Source organism: Brassica oleracea, chromosome C3 (assembly GCF_000695525.1).
Source record: "Brassica oleracea var. oleracea cultivar TO1000 chromosome C3, BOL, whole genome shotgun sequence".
In the NCBI taxonomy this organism is placed as follows: Eukaryota; Viridiplantae; Streptophyta; class Magnoliopsida; order Brassicales; family Brassicaceae; genus Brassica; species Brassica oleracea.
Window position 1 is genome coordinate 1582509 of NC_027750.1, and position 11557 is coordinate 1594065.

General features: G+C 34.8%; 2 protein-coding genes across 2 annotated transcripts; both read right to left on the bottom strand.

Moving 5' to 3' along the window:
* LOC106335071 (staphylococcal nuclease domain-containing protein 1-like) lies at positions 1–5508 on the bottom strand. Its single transcript, XM_013773495.1, has 15 exons — positions 5336–5508; positions 4775–4944; positions 4530–4604; positions 4280–4393; positions 4040–4147; positions 3759–3965; positions 3454–3669; positions 3269–3376; positions 3025–3195; positions 2742–2939; positions 1972–2556; positions 1505–1693; positions 1152–1427; positions 557–934; positions 1–459 (listed from the first exon to the last, which is right to left on the bottom strand). The coding sequence occupies exons 2-15, from the start codon at positions 4925–4927 to the stop codon at positions 268–270; spliced, it is 2970 nt and encodes a 989-aa protein (XP_013628949.1). The 5' UTR covers positions 4928–4944; positions 5336–5508; the 3' UTR covers positions 1–267.
* A 3113-nt stretch (positions 5509–8621) lies between these two features.
* LOC106329626 (respiratory burst oxidase homolog protein A-like) lies at positions 8622–11205 on the bottom strand (the record flags this gene model as incomplete). The annotated part of the gene is made up of 8 exons (XM_013768312.1): positions 8622–8728; positions 8817–9367; positions 9718–9788; positions 9882–9984; positions 10056–10171; positions 10242–10337; positions 10430–10816; positions 11089–11205. Coding segments are annotated over 8 exons (1548 nt in total), but the record flags the coding sequence as incomplete, so codon positions are not given.
* Positions 11206–11557: the final 352 nt, after the last annotated feature.

An 11557-nucleotide genomic window follows, 5' to 3' on the forward strand; every position in this document is an offset into this window, starting at 1 on the left:
GTAAATGAAAAATATTTAGACGATAGAAACACAAAAAAAAAACAGTACGGATAAATTCGAACTTCGGTTTTATTTCAAGTCCTATATAGAAAACTCCCTCTCAATGTCAAAACTATAAATTAAAAAAAAAAAAGAACAATCTAAAACGTTATAAAAAGTTCGATGACATGTCTTTAAACTCTTTATAGAAACCGACCCTGACACTTCTCCTCTCCCTCCTCCTACCTCATGGTCCTTCTTAATCATATCACATCATATACCGATAACTTACCGGCGACCACCACCGGCAGGCTTTCTAGCCGGAGCAACGTCCTCATCATCTGATTCGACGTCACCGTACTGCCATATCCCAGTCCTAGACTTGCGAGCTTCCTCTTGGAACTTCTCCAAAGCATCAAGAGCAGCTTTTTTGTCCTTGTGCTCAAACCTCCTACGTTTCTCCATCCTCGCTATTCCTCCCTGTGTTCATCATCATCATCATCCATCAATCATCATAAACACCGATTCTTGAAACATGTTTTGTAGAGACAAGGTGAGAGAAAGAGAAGAAACCAACCTGAAGCATTGCAGCGTTTACAGAGACCTCATCGTCGACAGCAATGAGAGTGACAACAAGTTCAGTTCCAGTTCCTTGTCCTTTCACTTTGCCTCCAGATGCGTCTCTTTCTTCAATAACTGCTTTGAACTCTTTACCACTTCCCAACGTTATTGTATGCAAATACTCTCCAGCTTCAGGACCAAAGTCTTCTTCCAAGCTTGGTACCTTAATGTAAGCAAGCCTGCAGAGCTGAGCTAGCCCTGGTGCTGAGGAGACAGAAGGATCAACTGGTCGGATTGCGCTGTAAGGGACCACCTCTTGGTTTCCATAATCGATGTAGAACACTTCAAACTTCTCATCTGGAGACTCAACAGCTGCTCGTGGCGCACTCACAATCTGAAAAAAAAAAACGATTTATTAAAGATTTCAATATATATTAAAGATTTCAATATATATATATATATATATATATATATTTTTTTTTTTAATAAATTTCTATGTAAATTTCTTAAGAAAATTTGGGGCCCTAGGGCAATGTTTCATTTGGCTTGGCTCAACACCGGCCCTGAAAGAAAACAAAATCACAGAAACTAAGAAAGTGGATTGGTGTTACCATTGCACGGTTCCAGGAGTTGTCAAGGCTAAACTGTGCGAGGACAATGTCACCTCTCTTAGGGTTGAAGGAACCAATGATTGGAGCATCTTTAAGACTCAAAGATGAAAGCTGGTTCTGAATAGAAGCTACTCTCTGATCTCCAACCGTTTGAACATAGAACCGACCACCTCCAAGTACTTCTGTAACAGCAACCTTTAAAGTCTCCTTTTGTCTGGTCTCAACGGTTGTACTTCCGTTTGAGACTTCTTGTCCTTCAACATAGTTCTCCCAAATCTGTAAAAAGATCAAAAAACAGTTTAGCAAAGATGATTTTTTTTTTTTACTAAAAAGACATGTGTTAGCTTTGTCACCTTCAGTTTCTGATTCTTAGCAGATCTCTCTGCCTGTTCAAGAATATGTGCTTCAACAATCCTGTCTGCACCAAAGCTAGTCTGCATTTTCGCTAAGCCAGCTTCAAGAAGAACAGTGGCCACATTTGTCCTGGACTCCCACATTGATCCCAAGAAAGTACCGGTTCTATCCACCGTCTCAACTTCAATCTATGTAGTTTATAACATAACATTATCAACAAACCATATAGAACAAGAGGAAACTGAATAAAATATATTAGAGAGAGGAAAAGACTTTGAGCTTGAATAAAATATATAGTTTTAAAAAACATATAGAACAAGAGGAACTGAATAAAATATATTAGAGGTAGGAAAAGACTTTGAGCTTGAATAAAATATATTAGAAAAAAAACAAATATAGAACAAGAGGAAACTGAGATGTAAGTTTAGTCTTTTTTTTTTTTTTGATGGAAGTTTAGTCTTATTACCTCAACATCTCTTTGCATGATTCTACGTCTCATTACAGAGATAGCTTCATCTGAAAAAGGCTCTCCACGACCAGGACATCTAACACCAGAGAACGCAAAGGCAATGCTACACGTTAGCTTCGGAATATAAAGCTTACACCTATGTCCGCTTAGTACATATTCCACAACAGCTGGTATCCTCCTGATTCTTTGCAGCGATGGCAAGAAATCTTTAGCTTTCTTAGCTGCGGCCACGGTTAGGTCTGTGATGTGCATGACAGGAGACTCTTTAGCAGAATGGATTCCTTTCTTTCCAGAGAGAGCACGAGACTCAGCAGCGAGAAGAGCATCATAATGGTTTGATCTCTCTTCAAAATCTCGGTGTCTAACCACATTTCCAAAACCACGAGATAGAAGAAGCTCAGCGATGTTCACTCCAGCTGGCTGGCTGCCAGAGATGGCTGATGCAGCCACTTCCTGGGTATCGCCTTTTGCAGGAGATGGAATGAACACTGATCCAAAATCCATTATCCTATCACCAGCACCTGTTGGGGCAGCACCTTCTGCTGGTGTGACTTTCCTTGAGTATTCCATTTGAACAATAACCTTTACCAAGAGAGAAAAAAAACATCAAATATTGTTCATGTGTGGACACAAATGCAATGACGAGAGTAGTAAGTAATACTCTCTCGGTTTTATTTTAACTTTCGTTTTAGATTTGTGCACAAAGATTAAAAAAATATTTAATTTTGTATATTATATATCTAAATTGGAACAAAGGGAGGGAATACCTGTTTGCCAATAAGCCTCTGTCTCAAGAACTCTCTTGCTTCACGAGCATAAGGAGCTGGCTTCTCTTCTCTACGAGGGTTACCCATTTTAGGACATCTGATGCTCGAAAGATTAACCCTTCTCTCTGCTGCTGGGCTCCCATATGGGATAGCATCATCAGCAACTACAATACAGTCCCCACTCACCACCTCCACTACCTAAAGAGAGATTAAACCAATGACTTAGACAAGCAGAAGACAAAGACAAAGACAAGACAGTATTTCAACAGGGATTTATGTTTACCTTTCCGGTAAAGTTCTGGTCATGAAGTGCCTTAGAGTTTGTAGCTGGTGGAACATAGTTAGCCCACATTTTCACCTTATCTTTTTTGCATTTCAGCTCAGCAGCTTTCAGCTTTCTCTTGGCTTCCTCCTCCATCATGTTTGCACTCCATTCAACATATTTAGCAAGACCCTTAAAATTAAATAACAATCAATGTCATTAACTTTGTTTAAGAGTAGTTTTTACAACTAGTATAAGCACATACATTTTCAACGAGCTCTAGCCCCAAGTCTTTAACTGTTTCCCCATCAGAATAATGAACTGAACCAATCAGATTGTTGAACTTGTCAACGCCTTCAAGAACTATCCGAACCTGTCGAATCCAGCTTCAAGATTAAGATAGTCCAAAATGCCAAAATAAAGATAAAACATGATAAAAAAAAACCTTACATCTCTGCTAAGAACACGGTACTCAGTGAAGTACTTGGCTTCAGCTGCAAAAGGATCAGCAGAAACCTCCACAGACGATGCAGCAGCAGAGGCAGCAAGTCTCTGAGCTGACGTCAGAGGACCTTTAGACTCACCAGAAGAAGCATCTCCATTAGACTCATCTGGAACCGTCTCAACAACGTTCCCATTTGTGTTTCTTCTCCCCATTGATGGAGACTACAATTGAAAAAAAAAATGTCTATAACTTTGTTGCATCTTTAAATGTTTTAAAATGTGAAACAGAGAAGCAAGTTTAATTAATTCACCTGGATTCCAGCAACGAACACTTGCACAAACTGGAACTCTGGAAGAAGATAAACACGGATGCTGCTTCCATCGCGCACTTGCTCAACAATGCCTTCCATGGGCTTGCCTTTGTTGGCAGCTAACAGCCCCATGGCGTCAAAGCCTGCAGAGTCTCCAATGGCAGAAGGAGGAAGGTCTCTGATAGATGCCTCAGCAGCACCAGGAACCTGATTCACCATCAAATCTAATAATAAACTATACGATTTTGGAGAATATAAAGTTAAGGAGGAGGAAGACCAACCTTGCTCCAGCAACCAAATCCTTCTTGGTTAGCCTGCTCTTGAAGCTGTAGCAGCTCTTTAATGAAAGGACTAACCTTACCCTGATTCTGCTGACCTGGCTCCCTAACCTGTCCATAGTACAAGCATTAATAACAACCATAACTCAATCAATATTGCAATATAGTGGTTATTATAATCAATATATTGAGATATAATGGTTATTATAATCAATATTGAAATATAATGGTTATTATAATCACCTTTGCCCAACCATTTTGAACAACAAGCTTTGCAAGATTCTGGGTTCCTAGAAAAACAGATCCAAATTCTCTTCCAATGGCTTCAACTTTGTAATCCACACTGAAAGCAATTTCCTGTTCCAATAACAAAAAAAAGAAAAGAAAAGAAGCACTGGTATAACTTTGTAATCCACACTTAAGATCAAATAATACTATTCAACCACAATAATCACTGTTATAATTAGTTAACAAAGGATTTAGACTTTGGTACCTTTCCAATGCAAAGTTTCCTCAGAAACTCCTTGCTTTCCCATGCAAAAGGCTCATCCTTACCTCCCCTGCGAGCCTAAACATAGAAAAAAATTCCAACAATATGATAATTAATTCAAGTAAAAAAAAAATGGTTGTGAAGAAAGCTTTTGTGTCAAATACCCATTTCTGATCATTGTAATCTTAATTTGAACAATTTTTTTAAAATAAAAAATAATAATGATTTAGAATAAAGAGTAAGCTCACCATCTTAGGTGCCATGAGAGAAGAGAGAGTGATAGTCTTTTCCAGTGGAGCTCCAGGTCCGTTGTGGACCAAAGCAGTGATCACTAAACAGTCTCCGGAGGTAACAGCCTTCACTCTTCCCTTGAGCCATTGGATCTCAGTCGCTGACGCCATCTTCACTGGCTTAAGACCTGCACCAAACACAATTAAATACCCTTTTAACAAAAAAAAAACATTCATAATAATTATTCGATGCTGCTGATTTCAAAATGGTGCATTGGTAATGATCAGATCATCCAAATCACGAGAGACAGAGCTACATGCATCGATTAAAAAAAAGGTTATTAAATTTATCCCACGATGAATCACAAAAATGCACTTTGGTTTCGATCTACACTATAGAGATCGTTCGATCGAGTCAATTAAACCGAACATAACCAAAAAAAAAAAACAGACGATAAACAGTAACGCACGGTCATAACACGTTAGAACAAATCAGATCGGAACTAATCAAGAACGATCAATTCAGTCAACAGAGGATTAGATCTACAATGACTTGTTCGATGGTTTCAATGAACGTACCTTAAATTAACCAAATGAGACAGGAAAAAAACAAACTAGATCCGGAGATCCTTCTCTGGTTCAATCTATGACAGAACACAAAATGAGAAGAAGCTCTGAGTTTCGGACACAAAAAGTTTTAACGGCGGATCTCGAGATAAGAGGTGAGAGAGACACAGGGGAATTGTGCAGGAGGAGGTTAAAAAGATATATAAACAGAGTTACAAAGCAGAGGGGGGGAGATAATAAGCAATTGTCTGTTTTACCCTCGATGTTTGGGATATATTACGGGGATATGCCATTGTGAAAAGCTAAAAAGAGTTGGGTTTAAGGATCGTACCGAGGAAAGTGAAAATTACATTGTCTGGATTCACTTTCGAGTTTAACTACTACAGATCTGCCCTAAAAAAGCCTATTTTACCCGATTTTGCATACCTAGTCCTTTTTATTATTTTCATTTGGTATTTAGACATTATATACTCTTTTGTTCAATATACCACCAGATTTAGATTGAAAAAACAGCTTCTCGACGCAATAAAAGAGAGAGCTATTTTCGGAATGACTGATCGTATAGCAATAAATAGATAATTATGAAAAAGTCACATGTCTATCCTATGCTTTAACGTACTCACCTACTCTGACAAGTACAGATTTGTAGAAAATAAATTAAAGTTCATAGTAAAGATATTAGAAACGTTTCCCCTTGTTTTTATTTTAAAATGATGTTAATAGCTTTTATGTTTTAAAATAAATATTATAAAGCTTGGCTTGATTATTATCAACGGTGATTGAGTGAAATACTTAAAACTGATGTTTCTTTTGTGCTTAATGTTTATTATGATTTCCGAATATTTCCATTAATGATTTGGAGTTTATCCTTCTATCGTCAACTGTCACCTTCTGAAGGTTACGTATAGGGGCAATTAATGTTTAAGACAGAGGAACTAAATTGTATGTGACTATAAAGTTAGAGAAACATTTGCAATAACTCTGGAATAAATATAAAGTCACCGCATCGTCGAGAATTGAAACATCCTTTAGTTTTCGGAACATCGTAGAAAATAAGAAATTAACAGCAGGTGACTGTTATGAATCATGAGGAAACTGCAAGGTAAACTAACTTCATCAGGGATTTTACCAAAAAAAAATACTGCTGTTTTAAGGTTTTTTATTTATTTTGGACTATGGGTTATACACTTATACACACCCCGAATTGTTTTCATTTTCTTGTATGCTACTGTGAGATTGAACCTAGAACACGAAGGCCATTAAGGTCATGACTCATGAGTCAAACGCAGTGCAGTAAATCCCCACCCACAAAACTCGCAGCAGACACGATGAATTAAATACGTAACAAATTCTATACACACGCATCTTATCATTTCTTCTTCTTTTATTTTTTGGTAAAATTTATCATTTCTTCTTTCTAGAAAAGTTACAAAATTTCAAACACATGCACGACAGCGACAAAGACAAAGACAAATACTAATAAATAACACGTGTAATATCCTCTATATATTATTTGAGAAGCATTACCACTTCTTTTTATAACCATATGTCATCATTACGATGATTCTTAGAATCATTAAAGAAACATGTTGGTTCATCTAATTATATAATAAGTTTTTTATTAAACTAACAATAAATTTATTATTAATGTACTTTATTATTTCTTTAAATAAAATTTACGGAATTGCCTAATGTGGTTAACGTATATATGTCAATTAATGATTTTGAATAATAAAGATTTGATAAAAATTAGTATATCTTCTATCATATTTGTTTAATTTTAAACTATTAAATAAATTAAACAACCACAATAACCATATAATAAAAATTTAGATTTTTCTGTATATGTTATATTTTGAATTTTTAAAAACGACTATAAATTACTAAAACTGTCAAAAGTCTCACATTCAAATTTTGTGATCCATGGTTTAAAATTTAATTATTAAGATTAATATATATATATATATATATATATATCGTTTTAAATTAAACTATAAACCATATAAAATACATAAATATTTTAGTTTCAAAATTTACTTTGAACAATTTTTTTGATAAAATTTTTGAACGATCATTGACAACTTATTTTTTAAAAAAATTATAAATTACTAAAACTATTAATACCACAATGAAAATTTTGTTATCAGTAGTGATTTTAAAAGAAAATCTATAAAAGATACAAATGATCAAAAAAACTATATGAGTAGAAATCATCATTTAATATACATTAATAGTGAAAATACACTAAAATATACTATGTATGTTAGTATCATTTAAATTTAGTTACATAACCTATCAAATATAAAAAACATTCTTTGGATTAATAAAATTGATTTCTATGTTTGCACCAATTTTATTATATATTTAATAGTTACTGACTTTTAATGATTCTAATATATATATATATTATTTCATAATATGTAAAAATATTTAATACATAAAATAATTTTTATATATAATGTTCATTTCGCGCAAGAGGCGAGTATTAACCTAGTTATTTTAATATAACCACTAGCTATTCCAAATTTCCAATCACCGTCAGTCACGTTCGATATGGAAACAAAAACCATTTCATCCAAAACAAAAAACACACACACACCAGATTGACTTGATAACTCCTTGGAACCGAAACAACGTGCTGAGATAAGTTTGTTACATAACTTTAACTTCGTAATAACAAAACGTACACAACATTGAGTTAACTATTACCTAATAATGTAACAGAAAAAAAAACAATATATGATCTCGTTGAGATCTGATGTTTGAATATAGTTGTTGTTTTTCTTTTGTGGGGAACAAGAGAAAACTATAAAATCACATAATATGTACAAATATTAAATATTTCATTTAAAAATGTAAGTTTGTTTTAACTAAAATAATGAGGATTAACAAATTTATTACACCATTTATTTTAAAATTAGATGCAGATTTTTTCTAATTTTTCATGCAAATTAAAACACTTAAAATATTCTATTTTGTCTTTATTTAACTATCAAAATTCTACTGCATTTACTGTATTTATTTATTTATATGTAAAAGAGATAAATCAGTGAAAAGGTTTTACAACGATAACTATGATAAAACGAAGAGAGTACTTTTTTAAAAATAGTATCATTTAACATATAAGTTTGACCAACTATACAAAAAATTTAATGGCTTAATTGCTAACACAATATTTAATAAACAAAAGTTGCATCGAAATGTAAAAACAGCATATATCTTGAAACAAAAGTATTTAGAAAACAAATTTTATTATGAAACTGAAACAGATGAATTATATATCAGCAAACTTAATTTTCTAGAAATTTTCTTTATGGAAACAGAACTTGGTGGTCCTTTGAGAGAATTCCGTTGCCAAGTTGTGTAGCTCTTTCACTACTGTAGCTGGTCCGCAATAAAACACTCCTGCCAAATAGACCAGACTTTCACATTTTTTCGCACTCAGCTATTTATGCATAAGAAGCAATAAGATAAGATGGACGAAGAAACTCACCGACTCTAGTGTTGGGATGCTTCACGGAGATCCTTTCGTAAATGCTCCTCCATTTTGGTCTACCGAAATGGGACATGACACGGGTCCCTGACACAACGTCCCTTCCATTCTTGGCCTGGTTTAGTGACTGGAGCTTCGTGATCAGTGCGGACCTCGCGTCTCCTTCCTCGAAGATGCTGGTGCAGTAATTATGCAGCTCGATAACGTTGTTAACATCTGCTTCGGATACTTCGTCCATCACGCTCTTGAACCACTCATAAGTTCCTTGCTCTTTTGTGCTCCAGTAGAAGTATGCTCTCTTGGTTCTGAATAGCTCGCTTTTTCTTGCAGGAGAAATAGAAGGAGGTGTTACCGTGTTGTGGTTCCGGTTACTGCCTCTTCCTTCTTCTTCATCTCCAGTATTGACTTTCAAGTTATTGATTATGTCCTTGATAATGCTGATCATAGGAGTAGCTCCGATTCCTAGACCCACCAGTAGAACAACTTCGAAGTTCTTGTAGTCTTGTGATGGCGCTCCATATGGACCGTCGATTACGAGTTTTGGAAAGCTACTGCTTTAACAGTTCAAAGTTAAAGCAGTTTAATCTCCCCTTCTATTATAATATTATATTCCTTCCATTTCCGAAAGATAAATTGTTTCGATCTTTTTCTTATTTCACAAATATAGGTTTTCTAAAATTTTAAAGTATTTTTCATTAATTAGTAATAATAAATTGTAGTTTTTAAGAAATATTGAATAAAAATCGTTGAACTGATTAAATATTATGGTTGATAATTATTATAAAGTGTATAATGTAGATAAATAATATGGTTAGTTGTGAATATTTATTATATTTGTATTATGAGTGAAAACTGTAAAAATTGAATATGTTTCAGTGAATAACTTATTGAAAAGACTTACAAAAGGTTATCCCCGTTCCACAAGTCGGCTCTACGCTCGCTCATTTTACCAGGGATGGCCGGGGAACACACCTGAGGATCAGATCCATACAAATGAACTTACATAGTTGGACCCACTTAATCTCTAGTGTTTTATGAAAAGGAAAAAAAAATGGAGTGACGTACATCAGAGAATGTTGATCGTAACTTGTTAGTCCAGTCTCCATGATCCCTGATGTGGACACTAAGGTAATCATCTCCTGGAGCCGATGTAATTGAGAATGGATGCCTGCAGTTTATATGCAAACCACTTTTCAGTTTGTCTCTATACAAATAATATGAGTATTTGTGTTATAGTACCATTCTAATGAAGACACATCAGAACATTTGAGGTACATGTACTGTCCGCTTTTGTATCTGAAGTTGTTTGGTCTTGACATTTGAAGCAATAAGACTTCTCCTTGTAACACAGCAATCTGTTGAAAATTTAAGGTAAGTATGTAGTAAATATGAATATTTTAACAGACAAATGTTTATAAATTCCACCTTTAGTATCTTAACAGATTCGATTCTTGACCTGAGCGAACGAACCAGCCTTTCAGACAGGTAAAGAACCACCGGTATCATCAAGTACATCCAAGTCTATTAAATCAAATGAAAACCAAAATCATAGAGTACTTGTTTCATCTGCTACAACTTTGTACATTGGGTCTAGTGATTAATAAGTTACTAACCGTCTTCCTGTACCATGTTTTGATGAGGTAGACATAGTATCCGTGAACGACTAGGAGTGTGTAGACGATAACAAACAAATGGTGAGTGTACCAGAAGGCATTGAAGCCAGTTATTTTCTTCAATGGTTCAGGAAGAGACTTCAACTTATTTCTTCTGAACCATGATGTAGCCAATGTGAAGGCTATGGTCATTAATATAACCATGACAGTCCCGGTAACTACTTCCACTGACTTCAAAAACTGCACATAACTCTTTGGCTGTACTCCAAAATACTGCTCCACTGGCTTATACGTTTCTTCATCTGCAGCTATCAGCCTAGGGAAATCACAAGCTAAGTGAGATGTGGCATGGAGTCCAACTCCGATTGATATTGCTATTGCTATGACCTGTATAAGATTCAACCATAAGTGGTTTGCATCTAGATTTAGGAAATTTACGTTTTCTAAATAAAGATGTTTTCATAAAGAAAAAAAGAAACTTTTATTTTTGAGGTAGCTATAAATACGGATCTAAAAGATTGTAAATTTATTTATTCACATAATCAATGTACAAACCATAAATGAGTATTTGCCTCAATTTTTTTGCTCTTTAAGTTTCTTTACTTTCTTCAAGTTGATTTGCATTAGTTCATAACAATACTCCAGGAAGCTAAAGTTACCTTGTGGAAGTTGAGGTTATCATCGAAAGGAACAACAACACCTAACTTGGTTTTGGTCCGGAGCAAAGTGATGGTGTTCCTACAAACTGGTAACAAAATAATGGCCATGTTCAGTTTAAGTGTGTAAAAATGAAGCAATAAGAAACAAGATGGTGGGTTAAGGTCTCAAGACAATGGAGATGCCACTACAAGGGACAAGCATGCATGGTGGGTTAAGGTCTCAAAACAATGGGTTATTAGTTTATCATATCTCATCTACCATTTAGATTGACTTGATAACTCCTTGGAACCGAAACAACGTGCTGAGATAAGTTTGTTACATAACTTTAACTTCGTAATAACAAAACGTACACAACATTGAGTTAACTATTACCTAATAATGTAACAGAAAAAAAAACAATATATGATCTCGTTGAGATCTGATGTTTGAATATAGTTGTTGTTTTTCTTTTGTGGGGAACAAGAGAAA

Coding starts and splice junctions, on each gene's coding strand:
- LOC106335071 (XM_013773495.1), bottom strand. CDS start 4,927: ATGGCGTCAGCGACTGAGATCCAATGGCTCAAGGGAAGAGTGAAGGCT. Junction 4,394..4,529: donor GGAAACTTTGCATTGGAAAG/GTACCAAAGTCT, acceptor TTATTGGAACAG/GAAATTGCTTTCAGTGTGGA. Junction 3,966..4,039: donor GATTTGGTTGCTGGAGCAAG/GTTGGTCTTCCT, acceptor ATGGTGAATCAG/GTTCCTGGTGCTGCTGAGGC.